The sequence below is a fragment of the Carassius gibelio genome, chromosome A6, assembly GCF_023724105.1.
Source record: "Carassius gibelio isolate Cgi1373 ecotype wild population from Czech Republic chromosome A6, carGib1.2-hapl.c, whole genome shotgun sequence".
In the NCBI taxonomy this organism is placed as follows: Eukaryota; Metazoa; Chordata; class Actinopteri; order Cypriniformes; family Cyprinidae; genus Carassius; species Carassius gibelio.
Window position 1 is genome coordinate 30,131,089 of NC_068376.1, and position 22,652 is coordinate 30,153,740.

Here is a 22,652-nt window from a genome sequence, read left to right on the forward strand (position 1 = left end):
TGGATTTAGTGGATAGATGGATGGATGGATGGATGGATGGATTTAGTGGATAGATGGATGGATGGATGGATGGATGGATGGATTTAGGGGATGGATGGATTTAGTGGATGGGTGGATGGATGGATGGATTTAGTGGATGGGTGGATGGATGGATTAAGTGGATAGATGGATGGATGGATGGATGGATGGATTTAGTGGATGGGTGGATGGATGGATTTAGTGGATAGATGGATGGATGGATGGATTTAGTGGATGGATGGATGGATGGATGGATTTAGTGGATGGGTGGATGGATGGATTTAGTGGATGGATGGATGGATGGATTTAGTGGATGGGTGGATGGATGGATTTAGTGGATGGGTGGATGGATGGATTTAGTGGATGGATGGATGGATGGATTTAGTGGATGGATGGATGGATGGATTTAGTGGATGGGTGGATGGATGGATTTAGTGGATGGATGGATGGATGGATTTAGTGGATGGGTGGATGGATGGATGGATGGATGGATTTAGTGGATGGATGGATGGATTTAGTTGATGGGTGGATGGATGGATTTAGTGGATGGGTGGATGGATGGATTTAGTGGATAGATGGATGGATGGATGGATGGATTTAGTGGATAGATGGATGGATGGATGGATTGATGGATTTAGGGGATGGGTGGATGGATGGATTTAGTGGATGGATTTAGTGGATGGGTGGATGGATGGATGGATGGATTTAGATGATGGATGGATGGATTTAGTGGATGGGTGGATGGAAGGATGGATTTAGTGGATGGGTGGATGGATGGATTTAGTGGATAGATGGATGGATGGATGGATTTAGTGGATAGATGGATGGATGGATGGATGGATGGATTTAGTGGATGGGTGGATGGATGGATGGATTTAGGGGATGGGTGGATGGATTTAGTGGATGGGTGGATGGATGGATTAAGTGGATAGATGGATGGATGGATGGATTTAGTGGATGGGTGGATGGATGGATTTAGTGGATAGATGGATGGATGGATTTAGTGGATGGATGGATGGATTTAGTGGATGGATGGATGGATTTAGTGGATGGGTGGATGGATGGATTTAGTGGATGGATGGATGGATTTAGTGGATGGGTGGATGGATGGATTTAGTGGATGGATGGATGGATGGATGGATGGATTTAGTGGATGGATGGATGGATTTAGTGGATAGATGGATGGATGGATGGATGGATGGATTTAGTGGATGGATGGATGGATTTAGTGGATGGGTGGATGGATGGATTTAGTGGATGGATGGATGGATGGATGGATTTAGTGGATAGATGGATGGATGGATGGATGGATGGATGGATTTAGTGGATGGATGGATGGATTTAGTGGATGGGTGGATGGATGGATTTAGTGGATGGATGGATGGATGGATGGATTTAGTGGATGGATGGATGGATGGATGGATGGATTTAGTGGATGGGTGGATGGATGGATTTAGTGGATAGATGGATGGATGGATGGATGGATGGATGGATTTAGTCGATGGATAGATGGATGGATGGATGGATGGATGGATTTAGTGGATGGGTGGATGGATGGATTTAGTGGATGGGTGGATGGATGGATTTAGTGGATGGGTGGATGGATGGATTTAGTGGATAGATGGATGGATGGATGGATGGATTTAGTGGATGGATGGATGGATGGATGGATTTAGTGGATGGGTGGATGGATGGATTTAGTGGATGGGTGGATGGATGGATTTAGTGGATGGGTGGATGGATGGATTTAGTGGATGGATGGATGGATGGATTTAGTGGATGGGTGGATGGATGGATTTAGTGGATGGATGGATGGATGGATGGATTTAGTGGATGGATGGATGGATGGATTTAGTGGATGGGTGGATGGATGGATTTAGTGGATGGATGGATGGATGGATTTAGTGGATGGATGGATGGATGGATTTAGTGGATGGGTGGATGGATGGATTTAGTGGATGGGTGGATGGATGGATTTAGTGGATGGGTGGATGGATGGATTTAGTGGATGGATTTAGTTGATGGATGAATTTTGTTGATGGATTTAGTTGATGGATGGATGGATGGATGGATGGATAGATTTTGCAATTTTTCCCTCTGACTCGCTGTACTCTCCTCATTTTTTTAAGACCCTTGAGGGTTTAATGTCAGCTTCTGCGGTTTTAGACTTTATATGGAATACAAATTCATATGAATTAATTCACTTCTTATTTTACCTTGTGCTTATTACTCTGTGCCAATAGGTTGAGGCGGCACTTTGGAAAAAGTTAAACTGCCCAAAGGGAGACGGAAGAAAAGAAGCTATTACAGTCGAGCTGGAGAAGATCCTGAATTTAGGCCGTGGAAAAGATTTTTCAACTACATTATTCTTATTGGCTTTTAATTGTCATGGAAGCACAAGTCCAGAGTGTGTTGATTTAAAAAAAGGCCTTGAGTTGTTCAGCTTCTGCATGTATTAATGTACGGCTGTGTTCAAAAACATTCTTCATATACGAATCAACAGAAAACAAATGCTTAAACTGAAACAAAAACTATTACCCGCATGGTAATAAGTCGTCTGGTTGCTCATCTGGTCACCCATTCGCTGCAGAGCATCCACTGATGAGCCATTGACGCAATAATAATAATAATAATAATAATAATAATAATAATAATAATAATAATAATTATTATAATAATAATTATAATAATAATAATAGTACATTTTATTTATATTACCAAAAGCGCTACAACAAGTACAGAACAAAAGTAAATACATTTATTAAAAAAATACAAAAAGAAAAAAAAAAAGATTAATAAAACAAAAATAATAATGCAACAAGAGGTAGAATACAATATACATCCAGTGTCACCAATCAAGACACAAACACCAACTTAAAAAGGTGTTTTTTTTTTTTTTTAAACAAGAAGGGTGTTTAAGGAGGAAAGAGTTGGGTGGAGCGGAGAGATCGAGAGGGCATATATAGCGTAATTAAAACACATGTATATGATGGTGCAGTTCCATGTACAGCTTTATATGTTAAAATAAGAGTTTTAAAAGCCAATGTACTGTAGTTCCTAAGCACCCCAGAGATATGCTGACGAGAAGGAGTATGTGTAAGGACACGTGCAGCTGAGTTCTGTATGTGTTGCAGTTGCTTAATAGACTTTGCAGGTAGGCCAAGATAAAGGGCATTACAATAATCAACCCTAGACGTAACGAGTGCATGGACAAGCCTTTCTGCATCAGGTAATGAAAGAATAGGCCTAATCCTGGCAATATTCCTTATATGGAAAAACACTAAATTTTGAAATGCTCTTGATATGTGCTTCAAGTGTCAAATGACAATCAAAAATACTGCAGACAGTATGAAAGGGTTGCTGATATATCTGTGATATTAGTTTTTGCACTAATTTAAATCTGAGTATCATCAGCATAGAAGTGGAACCCCAAACCATACTTTATAATAATCTGCCCTAAAGGAAGCATGCAAATATTAAAAAGTATCGGGCCAAGAACAGAACCCTGAGGAACACCGTGACATACCTGTCCAACGTTACATTTATTGATTTCTAAAATTACAAACTGGGTACGATCAGTGAGGTAAGATTTAAACCACTCCAACAATGCTACATTTCTCCAAATCTGATGAAGAAACACACTCATCTACTTATTAGATGTCCTGAGGGAGAGTACATTTTCAGAAAATATTCTGCAAATTTTCATTTTTCAGTGAACTATTCATTAAAGTGAGCTTATGCTTAAAACAAGAAAAATCTAACAATGTGGTAAGAAAAAATAAATTTAATTCAAAGGGAAAATTTGTTTTCTAAACCCATTGGCAGATATTAATTAATATTTTAAGCACAGAGTCTCTTAATGGATTTTTTTTTTTTTTTTTAAAGTAAATGTATCTTGATTCAAGAATGCTTAGCTGTTTTACTGAGAACCAAAAATATTTTTGGCAAGTCATTTCTTGCAGTGTCTAATAAAAAAAAAATAGAGATTTAAAAGTAGCACAGGTATCATTGTCTCTCTTGGAGCTAATAAAAAGCCACCGCCGAAGGAAAACATACAAATTTTTCCTGTCCAAATAGCAGGAGTGTGTTTCTCCAGCAGGTATAGTGCTCTCCGAGGGCTTCATCTGCCTGCTGTCCCGCTGGTTTTGGGTGGTACGGGTGCAGGAGGGAGTGATGGGGCTCTGGGCAAAGCCCCTGTTTGCTAGCTGAGTCCAATGGAGATAATTAAAGTGGTACTGACTGGCATGGGCCCCATGCCATACACCGATGTGTGCCAGCCTACCAGCAGAGTTTTCTGCCACTGCGCTGTGCTGTGCTTTATAACACCTGGAGCACTTTGAGCGCAGCCTCATGCATTTTTAATGGAGGTAATTTGCAAAGGCTATGTGTATGTGCGAGAGAGAGACTATAGGGCCAACCAAAGCCTTTTACTTCCCTTGTGCATTACCTTTGAGCTGTGGCAATGAGTAAATCATATTTCTGTGCGCTGATGGCTCTGGAGAATAAAAAGCTCTGACGAGGGTTCGCTACACAATTCAGAAGCACAATGCAGACCACCTGCAGTACGTTCACTGACTGTCTGATTCATGTTATATACAAACATAGAAATGACTCTAAAAGACAAGTTTAAATAACTATTTTATTTTATTTTATTAGCATTTTTTAATTCCAAGATTAACAGAACAAGACCTGTACAGTAAAAAAGAAAGAAAAATAAATGCTATTCACTTGGTTAATTGAAATTTGTTTACAAATGAAAAAATAAATAAATAAATAAAACAAAATAATTTAATTGCGTTCAATTAGAAATTAAATGTGAAATATTTTAATAATATAATATAATATAATATATATATATATATATATATATATATATATATATATATATATATATATATATATATATATATATATATATATATATATATATATAATATTTAAAAAATATATTATATTGGCTAAATTCCGATAAAATATGAAACAAAAGCAGTGATACCATTTTGTATTGGTTTCAGACAGAAAAATCTATAAACATTTGGCACTGTAAAATCAAAATTAATTTTCTTTAAATAAGTGAAAAAAAAAACACTAAAATTCTTAATCAACTTTAAAAATCAATTAACAAACAATCTGTTATAATAATAATAATAATAATAATAATAATAATAATAATAATAATAATAATAATAATAATAACAACATTGTCCAGAGTCTGATGCATATATCTTGTGCATCTCTGTCACAGTTTGTAAGAGATCTCTGTAATTCTGTTCCCAATTTTTAGAAATGCTTCTCCATCTCAGATTATTACTGGAGTATAATATATTGCTGATAAACCTGGCCCTTGAAGGCATATAAAAACAAACTGTGCTCAATCACTTAACCTGTCAGTCACGCTGTCTCTTCCCACATAAGCGTGCGGTTCCAGGCCAGAATGGGCTGCAGTGTGAACCAGACTTTATGGCTGAAGTCACAGTCCTGGACACACAAGACTACACAACAGCAGACAGAAAGTGTTTGCGACTGAGCAGACATTTGACATGCTTCCCAAAGCCTGGAGGTGAAGAAGCTTTTCTGGCTGGCATGCATGTGTTTGTAAAGAAAAGGATGGCAGGTTGATAACTATGTGTGCCAAGATGCCCATAGCGTAATGGGAAAAGCCTCCGGCCAGCACATTCCAAGAGCCACACTTTGTTACGCTTCCGTGACTCGATATATATCTCCAGTAATAGGCTCCTCAATGGAGGAAATTGATCCTTGTCTAAACTAAGAAGAAGTGGACTGTGGCCAGCGTGTGAAAACACACACACAAACACACACATAAACAAACTGTTTTGCCTTTTCACTTTATTTCATTGAGGCTCACAGTCACTGAAGTTGTGCATTGTGATAAAATAGCTGATAAAGCACCGTCGCTGCCAAGCGTAATGATGTATTTAAAATTCAAAGTCCCTGTAAGATCTATAGCTGCAGAGTTGTGCAACAAAGTTATGCCAATGCAACAATTTTTCTAGAAACGTCTGGGCATATTACTGCTAAATATTTCAGGCCTAAAGTTCTGTGTCCTTTACGTGATTTATACAAAAATCATTCAAGTGTGTTGATTTGCTGCTCAGGAAACGTTTTTCATTATTTTTGATGATGAAAGCAGTTGTGGTGCTCTACTATAACATTATAAACATCTTTACTGACACCTTTGATCAATTAAATGTGGCCTTGCTGAATAAAAGTATTTTTTCTTTTCTTTGAAAAAAATAAATAATATATATATATATATATATATATATATATATATATATATATATATATATATATATATATATATATATATATATATATATATATATATATATATATATATATATATATATTATTATTATATAAAAGAAAAATGATAAAAAAACATGCCAAAATTAGTAAAACTTACATTAAAATTTTAATTACAAATATAATATTTGCTATATTAATAATAGCTGTACATTTTTTAAAGGATACAAATAATCCTAAAAAACAGTCATTCGTATTTCTTTTTCTTTCTTTCTTTCTTTCTTTTTTTCTTTCTCTCTTTCTTTCTTTCTTTCTTTTTCTCTTTCTTTCTTTCATTTTCTTTCTTTCATTCTTTCTCTTTTTCTTTCTTTCCTTCTTTTATTTCTTTCATTTTCTTTCTTTCTTTCTTTCTTTCTTTCTTTCTTTCTTTCTTTCTTTCTTTCTTTCTTTCTTTCTTTCTCTTTCGCTTTCTTTCCTTCTTTCCTGTCTTTCTCTTTCATTCTTTCTCTTTCTCTCTTTCTTTCTTTCTTTATTTCTCTTTCATTCTTTCTCTTTCTCTTTCTTTCATTTTCTTTCTTTCATTCTTTCTCTTTCTCTTTCTCTTTCATTCTTTCTCTTTCTCTTTCTCTTTTTCATTCTTTCATTTTCTTTCTCTCATTCTTTCTCTTTCTCTTTCTCTTTCTTTCTCTTTCTTTATTTCTTTCTCTTTCTTTCTTTCTTTCTTTCTTTCTTTCTTTCTTTCTTTCCAAATAAAACAGAAGATATAATAATAAAAGCTATGCATTATATAAAAGTATATTATTACTAAAACTTGCAAAATAAATGAATAAATAAATGAAATTAGCTATACATTCTATAAAGGTATATGAATAATACCAAAATAACACTGATAAAAAAAAAAAAAAAATACAAATAAAATACAAAATTTATAATAAATATAATGCTGGCAATATCTCTGTAAAATGTGAAACAAATGAAGGAATGCTCTTGCAGTTGCTAATATCATAAGCTACGTCTGTCATATCTTATTACATAGACGCAAACCACAAACATGCTGAAAACCTGTGACACAAACGGTAGCGTGAATATATATATATATGAGTGTGTGTGTGTTTAGATACATCTGTATTCTTTATGGGCTATGCTGTACCTGACAGGGACGTTCTCCACATCCGGGTCTCTGGCGGTCACAATCCCGACCAGCGCTCCCAGGCGAGCGTCTTCCTGAACCTCCATGATGATGCCTCTGGGAGGGATGAAGATGGGAGGCTCGTCCACGTCCGACACACTGACCCGCACGATGGTCTGGTCCCGGAAAGAGCCCAGATCCACGAAACGAGGGTCCGCATGTTTGTTCACAGCCTCGACGACCACATTATGTGTGCGTTTGTTCTCAAAGTCAAGAGGCTGAAATGAAAGACATAATTGTCCAGCTTCAACTGATGTTTCATGTGTCTTTGGATTGAGTAAGCGTCAGAATAACTGCATAATCTGATGTTAAAAATCACTAGCTAACACCAAAATCCAGCATAAGGCCACGTGTGACGGGCAGGACGCCCTTCAGGCACAACTGAGAGGTGTCACATCTACCTTTTTGATGGTGATGATGGCCTCCTGTGTGTCTCCATCAGTCGAGACTCTGAACAGCTCTCCACCCTCCTCGTCTTTGATCAGGTAACTCATATCCGTATTCTCGCCCATGTCTGCATCTGTCGCGATCACCCGACCGATCGGCGTCCCGACGGCCGCACCCTCCGAGACCGAAAACTGATACATCTCTGAAAGAGGAAGAGAGGACGCTACTTTCAGGACGGTTTCCATTCATGTTGACACACTGTGGTGAGAATGAATGCATGCATATCAGGCCTGGGGAATACAGCTGGAGAAAAGATGACATTTAAATAATAAATAATAAATATATACTGTGACATATTCTGTTTCTCGATTTGTGTGCATTTGCTCTGAATGGCTTAAAAAGGTTGCTTTTCTTCAATTAAATGTACAGAAAAAGAACAGAAGGGGGAAATACATTTTATTATTTGAATTTTATATGCACCAGTATAACAATGCATAGCAAAATAAATCTTCAGCTCATCAAGGCTGCATTAATTTAATTAAAATTTAAGTAAAAGCAGTGAAATATAATTGCAATTTAATATAACTGTTTTCTATGTGAATATCTGTTAAAATGTCATTTATTTCTGTGATGCACAGCTGTATTTTCAGCATCATTCCTCCAGTCTTCAGTGTCACATGATCTTCAGTCATTGTAATTCATCATATTCAATCATTGTAATATGATGATTTGCTGCTCAAGAAACATTTCTGATTATAATCAATGTTAAAATATCTACTTTATTTATTTATTAATTTAATGGAAACTAATGCATTTTATTTTTCAAGATTCTTTGATGAATATAAAGTTCAGAAGAACTGCGTTTATTTGAAATAAACATTTCGTTTTGTAACATTGTAAAAATCACTTTTACTCAATTTAATGTGCACTTTTGAATAAAAGTATTTTTTTTCTTCCAAATAAAAAACCTTACTGAACCCAACATTATTGATGGTGTGCATAGATTATATATCAAATTATTTTAAAATATGCCAAAGCCACTAAACATTGCTGAGCAATGACTCAAATGAATTGTTTTGTTCAGTTTTGAACTGAGTGATTAAAATGAATGATTAATAACCTTAATAATCTTCAAATCAGGCTAACTTCACCAGAGAAGCACATATCATCTCTTAACCTCAGAGCTCATGCTACATCCACCTCGAAAGATTCATCCATAATCAATAAGAATCAATTTCTCTATGGAGAAAATGAATGGTCTGTTCATTTAATGTGAAGCCGTTTAAACACAATGTACAGTCTCCATGTAATGTAGATGTATGTGTCATAACGGAGTATAAAGATTTCAGCTCGGCCCACAATAAAAAAAAAAAAGCATCTTAATGAATTAGATGCTAAAGCAAAACTGGCATAAATGAGGCTTTGTGGAAAATGATAGGGGAAGAAAGAGGAGAGAGTCATCGAAATACGGAGAAAAATAGACATCAGGGCATGTGAGACAGTATTACAGCGAGTCTCTTTGCTGTAATAAAGCTAATGCTGCTTTTCCTCTGGAGGAAATGGAAAAGGAGGATGGAAGACCAGCAGAAAAGGGAACATAATACCCCAATGTGTTGCACACACACACACACACACACACACACACAGTCTTGCTTCCAGTCACGAAATGTATTAAAGCGTTGGCCATGCGGTCCGTTCTGATGTGAGCAATGAGACAAAGTGTTTTTTATTTGTCTGAGTCTGTGATGTGTATTAGCTTACTCTTGCCTCTGATATGATATATAAGTCTAACACACGCATAATATCTGTCTGATGTAATGCCTGCAAATAATATTAAACATACACATCCTGTACAATCCTATTACATGATTCATTCGATTTGATTAATCAGACATCGTGATGCAACACAATTGTGTATAGGTTTGCCACGATTACATTTAGTCTCCTAATCTAAAATAAGCTACATGAAAATAAATAAAGTTATGTATACAGTATACAACTAATTAATACTTTAATTCATCAAGGATGCATTAAATTGTTTACAAGTGACATTAAATATATATAAAAAAGATTTTATTTCAAACAAATCCTGTTCTTTTGACCTTTTGATTTATCAAATGATCCTGAAAAATAAAACGTATAGTTTCCACAAAAAAATATTGTGCAGAACAACTGTTTTCAACATTGATAATAATTAGAAATGTTGTACATTATTCTGATTTCTGAAGATCATGTGACACTGAAGACTGGAGGATTGATGCTGAAAATACAGATTTGGTGACAGGAATAAATGACATTTTACAGTATATATTTATAGAAAATAGATTGTAGTAATGTTTCACAATTATGCTGTTTTACTGTACTTTTTTACTAGATCAACTTATACAGAACTCAAGCTATATTAGAGTCAGAGTTGGTGATTTAAAGGAACAGTGACTTACTTTTTCTGATTTTGAAAACTTATATAACTAAAGGAATAGTTCACCCAAAATTTACATTTGGATGAAAATATACTCTACCTCGGGCTATATAAGATGTATATGAGTACGTTTCTTCACCAGATTTGGAGAAATGTAGCATTGCATCAGTGTCTCATCAATGGACGCTCTTTAGTGAATGGGTGCCGTCAGAATGAGAGTCCAAACAGCTGATTTACATCAGTTAACATCTGGAGAAGATGAAAGCTGCGTGTTTGTGAGAAACCAATCCATCATTGAGGGGTTTTTAACTTTTTAACCGGTTGCTTCTTGCTAAAATACAAGTCCATAATCCATAATAATGCTTCCTCCAGTGATAAAGTCCATCTGCTGTTGTCTTTCACATCAAAATCCAGCCACATATTGGTTTAGAGCTGTTTTGGCTTGTAAACGGTGCTTGATTTTAACTCCTGATGTGGATTACTTTGATGTTTTTATCAGCTGTTTGGACTCTCATTCTGACGGCACCCATTCACTATAGAGCATCCTTTGCTGAGACACTGATGCAATGCTGCATTTCTCCAAATCTGATGAAGAAACAAACTCATCCTAATCTTGGATGGCCTGAGAATAAGCACATTTGGGTTTGGAGTGAACTACTGCTTTAAAACAATAAGCATCATCGTCAGGCTTATAGAAATATCAATACAAAGTGTGAGTACTAGCAATCGAGCATCCAATAGAGACACAAAAACCAACCAATTAACCACTTTTTCTCTTTAGATGAGACTCTAAAAAGTAGATGAATGTGTCATTTCTGCAAAATCAAAACACTATTAGTTTGCTCCAATTGTTTGGATTTTCATGTAATGTCTGGCTTGTGCTGTTTTCTGTCTTAGCAGGGACCAAATTGGTGCTTTATTCGTTTATAGCTGGAGCATTATTCATCTCAAACAGAACTGTGCAAAATTGGCATATTTTACCATCTGGAATTTTAACTCTTTTGAGCACTTAAACAAATCATTTAAAATATTAATAATTACAATACTTTTATCAAGGTTGCCTCTTCAGGTGCACAGAGAGAGCTCTGCTTGATTGAAATAAAGTTTAAATTAAATAAAATGTGATTATTATGTGAGACCCTTAAAAAATGTAAAAATGTAAGCAAAAATTTGACTTTTCCTTGACAGTTAACTGAAATAAAATGAGTACTTCAAGTACTAAATGTACTTAAACCAAAATAAAAAAGGTGAAAATATATATGCAATAAATAAATAAACATATTTAAAATTTAAATTAAAAGTGAAAATATAAAAAGATCATTCAAAACACTAATAAATGCTACAATAGTATAATGAAATAACACAAATTAGAAATGTTGTCTTTGCCAACTAACTTAAAGCTCAAGTTTAACAAAACTGAAATAAGAATAAATGAAAGTTTAACATAATTTTCATCATAATGCTATTCATTCATTCAATTATTTATTTATTTTAAATGCACAAACTTAATAATTACAAAAGAACAGCACTAAACTAAATTCAAAATAAAAATAGAAAATCCAAAATGCTAGTCCAAATTTCAATAAATGCTACAATAGTATAAATGTTATGTTCCTAAAATAAAACAAATTAGAAATGTTGTCTTGGCCATCTAACTTAAGAAACTAGTTGAAGAACTAAAACTAAAACTATACAAAACTGAAATAAGAATAAATGAAAGTTGAATACAATTTTAATCATAATACTATTCGTTCATTCAATAATTTATTTATTTTAAATGCACAAATTACAATATCACAACACTAAACTAAAATAAAATAAAAGCTACAAATCCTAAAAGCTAATTCAAAATATGCTACAATATATAAACAATACCAAAAAATAACACGAATTTGAATTGAGAAGTAAGTCTGAGCCATTGCACTGTTAACAAATACTCGATCATTAACCTTTATAGCCTGGGAATCACAATTTTTAATGAGGATGATGATGATGGCTGTTCTGTTGACAGCGTTCGAGCTCAAGGACACGTCTGATGGCATGCGGCTGACCTAAAGCGCACTCACTCTGAGGGAAGCGCGGAGGGTTGTCATTAACATCCGTGATCACGATGGTCACTGTAGTGGATCCGGAGAGACCGCCCATTTGTCCTGCCATATCTGTGGCTTTGACCACCAGCTCGTAGCGGTCCTGTGTCTCCCGATCCAGATCCGCCACGGCCGTCCGGATCACTCCTGAAGACGAGGAGAGAAGAGAGAGATGGATGTGGATTGACGGGTGTTTAAAGGTCACTCGAACAGCATCACATATCTGAAGCCACTTATTGTTCTTCTTATGCTTTCAGAATTAATTCATGCAATTCAAGTGCTGCATATAGGAATAAAATACTTATGCATGTTCCTCCTGCCATGGTTACCAATTAGCTCTCTGATGTGAATATAAATATAGGAGATCGTGTTACTCATTTGAAATGATGATGCCATGAGACTTAGTAGGCGAGCAGGTCACCAATTTCACGTCAGCGTTTGGGACTGAAATAAACGTGGATCAACAAAATCTGCAACTGATGCGAGGCTCCTTTCTGAGGTTCATAACAATTAAACATCTGCATTTTAACCCAAACCAAACTATTTAAAGCAGCTTTTTATTATTGTTGTTATTAATGAAATGAAACTGGAATAAAGTAAAAATATAAATGTTAGATTATTGATACTTACAGATGAGAAATGTTGCCTGGGGAATTATTTGAAACAAAGTAAGTTTAAACTGAAGTAGTGAAATAAATAAATAAATAAATGTAAACTAAAGTGAAAATTAAAAATACAAAATGCTAATTCAAAATATTAATAAATGCTATAAAAAATTATATATATATATATATATATATATATATATATATATATATATATATATATATATATATATAATATAATATAAAAAATGATTACAAAACAGAAAACATGTAACCAAAATATTAAAACTTAAACTATAATTAAAATGAAAACTGAAAACTGGAAATATAAAGGGTAATTCAGAATATTAATAAATAATATAGTTAAATAATACATTATAAATAATAGATTAACAATAATAATAATAATAATAATAATAATAATAATAATAATAATAATAATAATAATAATAATAATAATAACAATAATAATAATAATAATAATAAATGACAAAGGCACATAACACATTAGTGAATTTTTTTAGCATGATTCAGATTGATATCTATGATACCAATTATATTATATTATATTATATTATATTATATTATATTATATTATATTATATTATATTATATTATATTACAGGCCTGGTTCTTTACAGATTTTGTGAAGCTCATACTTGTAGGTATCAAACAGTTGGATGATTTGCAAATGAACACAAAACTAGACTGTTTCAAAAGCCATGAGAGTCTGTAAATGAGTTGTCTTCTCCTCTAAACGCGAGCTGCTGCAGGAACACTGCTTCTGGAATCAAGATATTTTGGGAGTGAAATAAGGACAATGGCACTGTGTTACCCTGAAGGACTGCAATTATCCTTTGTTGCCATGGCATTGGTCAGACACAGGGATGGAAATGATGAGAATGGTAAAGGACACACAGCAGCCTGACACTCCTGCTGCACAGCTCTCTTGATTCTGCTCACGTCGCAGGAAAACCGCAAATCTGGCTTTGTTTTCAAGAATACAGGAAAAAGAAGCATAACCTGTTGTGTATAACCTTTCCTCTCTCTCTCTCTCTCTCTCTCTCTCTCTTCTGTCCTGATGTCACACGAGCACAACTGGATGCAGCAAATTTGACACTAAATGTGACAAGCCACTAAAAATCACTGTCAGTCAAACGGCAGGAGACGACTGCAGACGTTACAGTAGCGATGAGAGAAAGATTTCATCAGACACGATCTCACATCTATATTAAAGAGCTCGTGAAATCACTATCAAAGCGTTGCGCTTTTTATTCTGTGTCTGTCAGATGTACCAGTGTAAAAACTGACACAATCAATGCAACTGCGTTTGTTAGATCTCTGTTCATTACCCAACACTATATTTTTAAACCTTTAAGATGTGTTTTTTTTTTATGCAATATTATTTTCTATAAAATAATAGTTCTCCCAAATTCACATTAAAGCAAACATTTTTACAAAGAATGTGCTTGAATTTTATAGTAAATCATGCCACACACAATGACAATTTCATTATTATTAATAATAATAAAAATAATTAATAATAATGGGTTGTGAAATATGAACTATATATTATATTATATTATATTATATTATATTATATTATATTATATTATATTATATTATATTTAGGGGTGTAACGGTTCACAAAATTCACGGTTCGGTTCGATACGATACACTGATGTCACGGTTCGGTTCGGTTCGATACGTTTTAGATACAGCAAAATGTAAAAACATCTCAACTTTTCAGAATGCCGCAAGCGCACCGCGGGTCATGTGACAAGAACCAACCAATCAGCTTCATCCTTTCCCGTAACAACGTTGAGAGCTCAGCCAAGATGAAGGATCAGCTGATCATAGTTGTATATGGATTGCAATTTTGAAATAAATTCAGTAGCAGAGCTACTGCAAGCGATTTTTAGAGCTGCAAATCCATTTATCCTTCGCTGAAATTTCCGCGTCTCATGGAGAGAGCACGTCATTGTTGCTTAGCAAAGACAGACGCCTCATGAGCGCTTCTGCCCGAGCGCTTTGGAAAGGAGTAGAAAGACGTGCTTAGCGTTTTCCATGCGTTTTTAGGCACGATATGTGAACGGCCCCTAAGGCGCTCGCTCACTCAGCACGCGCTGAAGGCTCGTTGCAAAATGTCGAATGCCTTTAACAGACCAGAAATATAAGATCCTAAAATAACCAACAGGTCTGGTGTTTGGGTTGGATTCCCTGTAAGCTATAGTGTCTAAATGCTGCAGGGATAGTTTGCTGCGTGCATGTTTCTCCTTTTTTTCGTCTTTTCCCAGATAGTACTGACGCATATATCCCAGATATTCCCGCTGTTTTTTTTTTTTTTTTTTTTGTAATCCCGCTGGTGTACCCTGTCATGTTGCAGATGCGACATACCGTTGTTTTTTTATCCACCACTCTCTTGCCATCACCATTATAGCTTAAAGGGAATCCAAAGTGCACCCAAACACCAGACCTGTTGGTTATTGGGGGATCTTCTCATTTCTAGTCTGTTAAACGCATTGGCTATTTTGCAACGAGCCTTCAGCGCGTACTGAGTGAGCGAGCGCCTGCTGAGTAGCCTAACATAAACATATAAGATGGTGTTTTTTTCTTCTTCGGGAGTGTCAGGGGCGTTGCCTGTTACGTTGTTTGGGTTATTGGGCTACCTTGTTGAACGCATATCATTATATTTCTCTCTCTCTCTTTTTTTTTTTTTTTCAAATATAATTAATTACTCCAACGAACCGTTCGGTATACATAATGCGTACCGCGTACCGAACCGAAAGCGTCGTACCGAACGGTTCAATACGAATACGAGTATTATTATTATTATTATTACAAATTAAAATGGCATTTTTGAGTTGCTAAATTGTGATGATAAAAAAAAAAAAAAAAAAAAAAAAAAAAAAAACATAATGGTCCTAAAAATAATAAAATGTTTCTTGAGCAGCAAATCAGCATATTAGAATGATTTCCGAAGACTGGAGAAATTGCAGGTTTGATCACAGAAATCAATTACATTTGAACATATTCACAAAGAGATTGCATTTGTAATAATGTTTCACATTATTACTGTTTTGACATTTTTTTTTTCGGTCAAATAAATGAAGCCTTAATGAGCAGAAGAGACAACTTCTCAACAACAACAAAACATCCTTCTGAAAGAGCCACCTCCGATCAATAAAATCTTCCTCTGGAAGGGCATTTCTTCAATATTCTGGTAGTAACTTCAGCACAAGAGACTGAAAAGCCTCTCATTTGAGAAAATCGCAGAAGTAAATGAGAACATCATCAAACGCACGATGAGAAGCCACAGTTCAAACACAAGACACTAACACTGGAACTAATAAACTGATATCAATACTCCTCAACTAGCCTTTTTATTTATCTGTGTCAAAGACTAAAACCCCGTCCAGAGATTAATGCTGTTTTAACGCAAATAAAGGAGGTCACGAGCTAAACACGCAGCTCATCTGCTTCCAGCTCATCTAACTGTTCTCAGATCAGAAGGAAGGTCCGGTGGTTAACCTGACACAGGTGAAGTCATTCATCATCTGCTGATCTCAGGTCTCGTGAGAAATCATTAAAAGTTTAGTTAGTTCAACACAAGACATCCCCAGGAGACTCCAGAGATGACGCTCTGTCGGATGTTTACTTACACTGCTACATATCTGAACTAAAACTCTTGCCAGCTGGAAAAAAAATTATAAATAAAAAATGCTTAATGATTATTTTTCCGATTAGTTTTCAAACTATTTGTCACAGTATTCCATGTTTAAAAGTTTGGGGTCATTCAGCTAGGACAAAATTAATAAAAAGTGGCAGTAAAGGCATACAGTATGTGTCCCTGGAGCACAAAAGCAGTCTTAAGTCACTGGGGTATATTTGTAGCAATAGCCAAAAAAAAAAAAAAAAACCTTGTATATGGGTCAAAATTAATCACATTTTTTTGTTTTATGCAAAAAAATTATTAGAATATTATTTAAAGATCATGTTCCATGAATATATGTTGTAAATTTCCTACTGTAAATATAATAAAAATGTATTTTTTGTTAGTAATATGCATTGCTAAGAACTTCATTTAGACAACTTTAAAGGTGATTTTCTCAATATTTAGCCTGATAACTGTCACTCACGTTTTTGAAGATAGACTTGAATGTGCATGATACAAACCTAAATTTTTATATTTCATGACTGAAAACATTTTGTAACATGATTTTGATGTGCCATTTACATGGTAATGCAATGTCTGATTTTAAAATGGGTTTTGAAGGATGAATTTTGAGATTTTTCAAGTGATATATAACTTCTGATGATTTCTAAAATGTGATAGAGACAAAGGCAACGAGGAAGACTTTTTTTTAAACAAAGGTCAAAGCTCCTTTTGTAATGTAGATTTCTGAGGGTGCACTCTTGTCATAAATTGATCTATTACTTTTCCTTCATAATTTTTAACAAAAAATATTGGTATAATATATATTTGGGAGTCTTAGACCTTTCCAACGATATATAGTTTGTCAAGATTAGATTAAATTTAATTGTAATATAGTATAGTCAACGTAGGTGTCCCGTATACGGGACGGGGTGACATTTAACAGGTTAGATATTTTTGTTTGCTCCCTCAGATTCCAGATGTTCAAATAGTTGTATTTCAGAGAAATATTGTCTTCCTAACAAACCATCAATGGAGAGATTATTTATTCAGCTTTCATGTGATGTATAAATATCAGTTTCGAAAAATGTACACTTGAGACTGGTTTTGTGCTCCAGGGTCACAGATAATGTTAGATTTATATTTTAAGTAAATGTTGTTCTTTTGAATTTTCTATTTATTAGAAAAAATAAAAAAATAAAATAAAAATAATAATAATAATAAATAATATTTTTTCATAAATACGAAGAAGCACAACTGCTTTCATCCAGTGTTGTATCAGTTTCATTAATATACTATTATACTTTTTTTGGACTTTTTCGTTTTTTTTATTTATTATTATTATATTTTTTTATGTTCTATTTATATCGGGTTTTTTTCAGTCTTCAGTTGACCTAATGCATATCATATCATATCATATCATATCATATCATATCATATCATATCATATCTCATATATCATATCATATTATATCATATCATATCATATTATATCATATCATATCATATCTCATATATCATATCATATCATATTATATCATATCATATCATATCATATTATATCATATCATATCTAATATATCATATCATATCATATATCATATCATATCTCATATAGCATATCATATCTCATATATCATATCATATCATATCATATTATATCATATCATATGTCATATATCATATCATATATCATATATCATATATCATATCATATCATATCATATCATATCATATATTATATCATATATCATATCATATATCATATCATATCATATCATATCATATCATATCATATCTCATATATCATATCATATTATATCATATCATATCATATTATATCATATCATATCATATCTCATATATCATATCATATCATATTATATCATATCATATCATATCATATTATATCATATCATATCTAATATATCATATCATATCATATATCATATCATATCTCATATAGCATATCATATCTCATATATCATATCATATCATATCATATTATATCATATCATATGTCATATATCATATCATATATCATATATCATATCATATCATATCATATCATATCATATATCATATATCATATATCATATATCATATCTCATATATCATATCATATATCATATATTATATCATATAATATCTCATATCTCATATGTCATATCATATCATATATCATATATCATATATCATATCATATCATATCATATCATATCATATCATATATATATAGCTAACAACCAGCAATAATTTTTAACTACAAATCCTTAAAATTAAAATCGCTTGCAAAGTCGATTTGTACAGTTTCTGAACAAACCATCACCTTGATGTTTGGGTGCAAATTCACCAATAAAATAAGTATCCAATTGATGACATGAATAAATATGCTCTTTTGATGGGAACTGACAGTGAGAAGAACTCATTCACCTGTTTGTTGGTCAACAGTAAAGAAGCGTTCTCCTTCCAGGACGCTGTAAACGATCCGAGCGCTGCTTCCGTAGGTCGGATCATCAGCGTCCGAGGCCATAACCTTCATCACCGACGTACCTGCGGTCAAACACATCAATCACATCAGAACCAGCCTCACAATCACAGCTTTCATCAAGTAAAGCAGCACTCTCATTAGTGGATCTCATTAGTGTCAAGTTGTAAGCATTTCCAGAGCATTTAGTTGTTCTTTACGTAAATTTATTCAGTGCATTTTCTGAGCCAATTGTGCGCGCCTCAACAGCCTCCTGGCTCTTGATACAAAGCACATATTTACATTTAGTCACACGTTTTAACTAAAGCAAAGCCTGCAGCCTATAAAGTTTAATGGACCTTATTCCTGAGGGGAGAATGCAAGCTTCTCGAAAAGAGGAGCTTTCACACTCATGTCGCCCCAAACCTGTACGGTTTTCTCTCTCAAAAAGAAAGTTTTGGCGGAATCTCTACAAAGCTCTTTTCTGTACAACAACAGCTCAGTGTGACCACGTCTGTCGAGCTCCAGAAACGACTGTGAAAGTCTTGTGAGATAAAGTGTGTGAGGAACAGACTGAGATATGGTTGGTATTTTGGAAATCTGCTTGGAAAATCTGAGCGTGGACACAAATAAAATAAATAAATAATAATAATAATAGTAAAAATCTTCAATCTTCAGAATCTTCATAGTGTTTTAGAAGAGTGATATAAAATGAGTGATTTAAAAAAATACAGTAAAAACTGTAATAATGTGAAATATTATTACCAAAAGAAATGTTTTCTATCGTATTATAGTAAAATATATATATATATATATATATATATATATATATATATATATATATAATTTTCATTATAATTGACTGATTTGCTGCTCAAGAAACATTTCTTTTATTATTATAAAGTTTGAAAACAGAGTTATTACAGATAGAACTATAAAAAAAACATTGACTGGAAAAACAAAACAAAACAAAACAAAACAAAACAAATAAAATAAAACTTATACATATTTTATTTTAGCTAGTGGCTAGGGCATGGTTTCTTATTTTCTTTATTCACTGTTATGATTTCAAATAACTAAAACGGAAAAAAAAAGATTTCTAAATACTATAAAAAATAATAATATTTTTTTTTATTAATAATAACAATAATAAAACTTTAAAATGAAAAAGGAAAATATAAATATCAAACTTATTAGTCAAATTAAATAATTGCTTATTTTTTTACTGTGCTTCTATTTTTCATGAAAAAGCATTAATTCGAAATGTAAATTTTTTGTAACATCATAAATTACTTTGCAGTAACTTTTGATCAGTGCTTTTGATCAGTGCATCACTGCTGAATAAAAGCATATATATATATATATGCAATTAGGAGATGACTCTTCCCGCTCAGTGACTGTATATGTGGCGTAAAGCGGCGCTGAAGGACTCCAGTGCTTTAATTCGGGCCGATCGCTCTCAGGTAATTGCTGACAGCTGGTGGTGTCCGCAAAAGGTCATCTTTGCAGTCTCTCACCGAGGCCCGTCATGATACTGTCCGGACACATAATAGGCCTATGCTAATTCAGTTAATTAACAGGAAGTGTCAGAGTCCTGTTTGTCTTCTGTCATGAACGCCGCCTCCCATGAGGGTTTACAGAAAAGGACAATGTTTTATCATTAAAGTGAACTGTTTTCGGACACACGATCGCTATCTGTGTGATAGCTTTCTGCTTTCTCTAACCTTGCATCCGATGCATGGCCTGAACAGAAGCAGACTTCAAACACATGGATAAGACTCGTTTTGCCGTTTCAGTGTGCGGCTGCTTTTTCAAGTTTAGTTTTGTTTATAGCGTGCTATTTTCCCTAATGGGACTGTAGAGGAAGATTTGGTTTCTGTATCGGCATTCAGTACAAAAAGTAACTGCAGACCATTATCAGAAAAAAATGCACAACCTTCAAAAGATCACAGACACTTACTCCGCTCCAGGATAACTCTGAAAACCATCTATACTGTATTAAAACAGTACTGTTAGATTGCATTTCTCTTGCAACTGGGAGTGGAGATGCAGAAGACATTTCTTTCATGGGATTACTTACTTATCTTAATTTTCCACAGGTAATAATCAGCATGAAGCTGTCTGAGGCTGTCATGCCACTGGTGAAAAACTATATAAATGCAAATGCTCTTTTATTGTGTTTACACTCAAACAGGAAGAGGAAGCACATTAATGCACAGCCTCGGATTCACTAAGAGGTCATTAGATCCTGATTTATGTGTCCTGTGGTGGCTCCTGGGAACACATAACAGAAAAACACACTCGAGGAGTTACAGACATACACAATATAGACTATAGAAACTATTTATCAGATGTAGAAAAAAAGGCCAGTCAACCTGGATGCATTAACAAAATTAACTTTATTTTATTTCAATTTCATTTTATTTATTTCAATTTCATTTTATTTATTTCAATTTAATTTAATTTAATTTAATTTAATTTAATTTAATTTAATTTAATTTAATTTAATTTAATTTAATTTTATTTTATTTTATTTTATTTTATTTTATTATTTATTGTTGCTGATTTAATTGGTTGTTTTGAATTGCTGTTTAAATAATATATATATATATATATATATATATATATATATATATATATATATATATATATATATATATATATATATATATATATATATATATATAATTTATTTTTATTTTTTATTTTTTTACGATGGCAATAACGATCTAAGTATAAATCAAAGTCAAAGTCAGTAAAATTTAAATAAAATAAAAATTGTCGAAGGACTCCAAAACGTTTACTTAGAAACTGCAAGTAAATAATTACAAAGAAACGGCAAGTAACACATTGAATTAAATGTGAAATTTTGAAGCAGAAACTCTTGCAAAATGTACTCTAATAATCTTTATTTAATTTGAAACATCATTTTTAAAATTGACATTTCAAACACATAATTAAAATTGTTTATGATTTAGTAATAATGGTAAAAGACTGTAAACATGTTTTGGTACAAACTTGTTAACTGCTTAAAGGCAACTTCTCTTACTATACAGTGAAAAACTGTAATAGATCATGATTATAACATTATTTAAAAGAAAAAAAAAATGTTTCCTATATTGTTGTATTGACTTTATTTTCACCGGAAATATAACATCAAAATAACATCATAAGGATGTTCCCGAGAAAGTTGTTCTGAGAAAGTTTTCTATCAATTAATAAAGTTATGAGAATGAAACGTGACTTTAAGAATGATTTGTTGTAGTACTTATATTACAGTATATGATGAAAGTTGTGAGAATGCTCCGTCTTAGTTTGGTATAAAGCACATGCAGATGATTCACATCAAAGTCTAGCATCACCATCTGATGCAAAGGTGTCCAGCTTCATTTCCTAATCATAAATGCATTGAGGGAGAGATGAGGAAAGTGTGTGGTTTGGAGTGTAATCGTAGTGTGTTTGAGCTCTCTGTGTATCCTAGCAGGAGCAAATATTGCTCCAGAAGTAGATGGAAGAAGAAAAAAGTGTGTGTTTGCAGGCCTTGATCCAGCTCTTTAC

At 33.5% G+C, this 22,652-nt stretch overlaps 1 protein-coding gene across 1 annotated transcript in view; it reads right to left on the minus strand.

The window, feature by feature from the left end:
* The window catches only part of LOC128016041 (cadherin-22-like), a 166,537-nt gene that overhangs the window by 37,953 nt on the left and 105,932 nt on the right, over nt 1–22,652 (minus strand). Inside the window, exons 4-7 of the mRNA XM_052600359.1 lie at nt 19,061–19,180; nt 12,347–12,514; nt 7,876–8,063; nt 7,436–7,692 (exon numbers count right to left, since the gene is read on the minus strand). Of these exons, the coding sequence (XP_052456319.1) occupies nt 7,436–7,692; nt 7,876–8,063; nt 12,347–12,514; nt 19,061–19,180 (733 nt within the window). The remainder of the gene's footprint in view (nt 1–7,435; nt 7,693–7,875; nt 8,064–12,346; nt 12,515–19,060; nt 19,181–22,652) is intronic.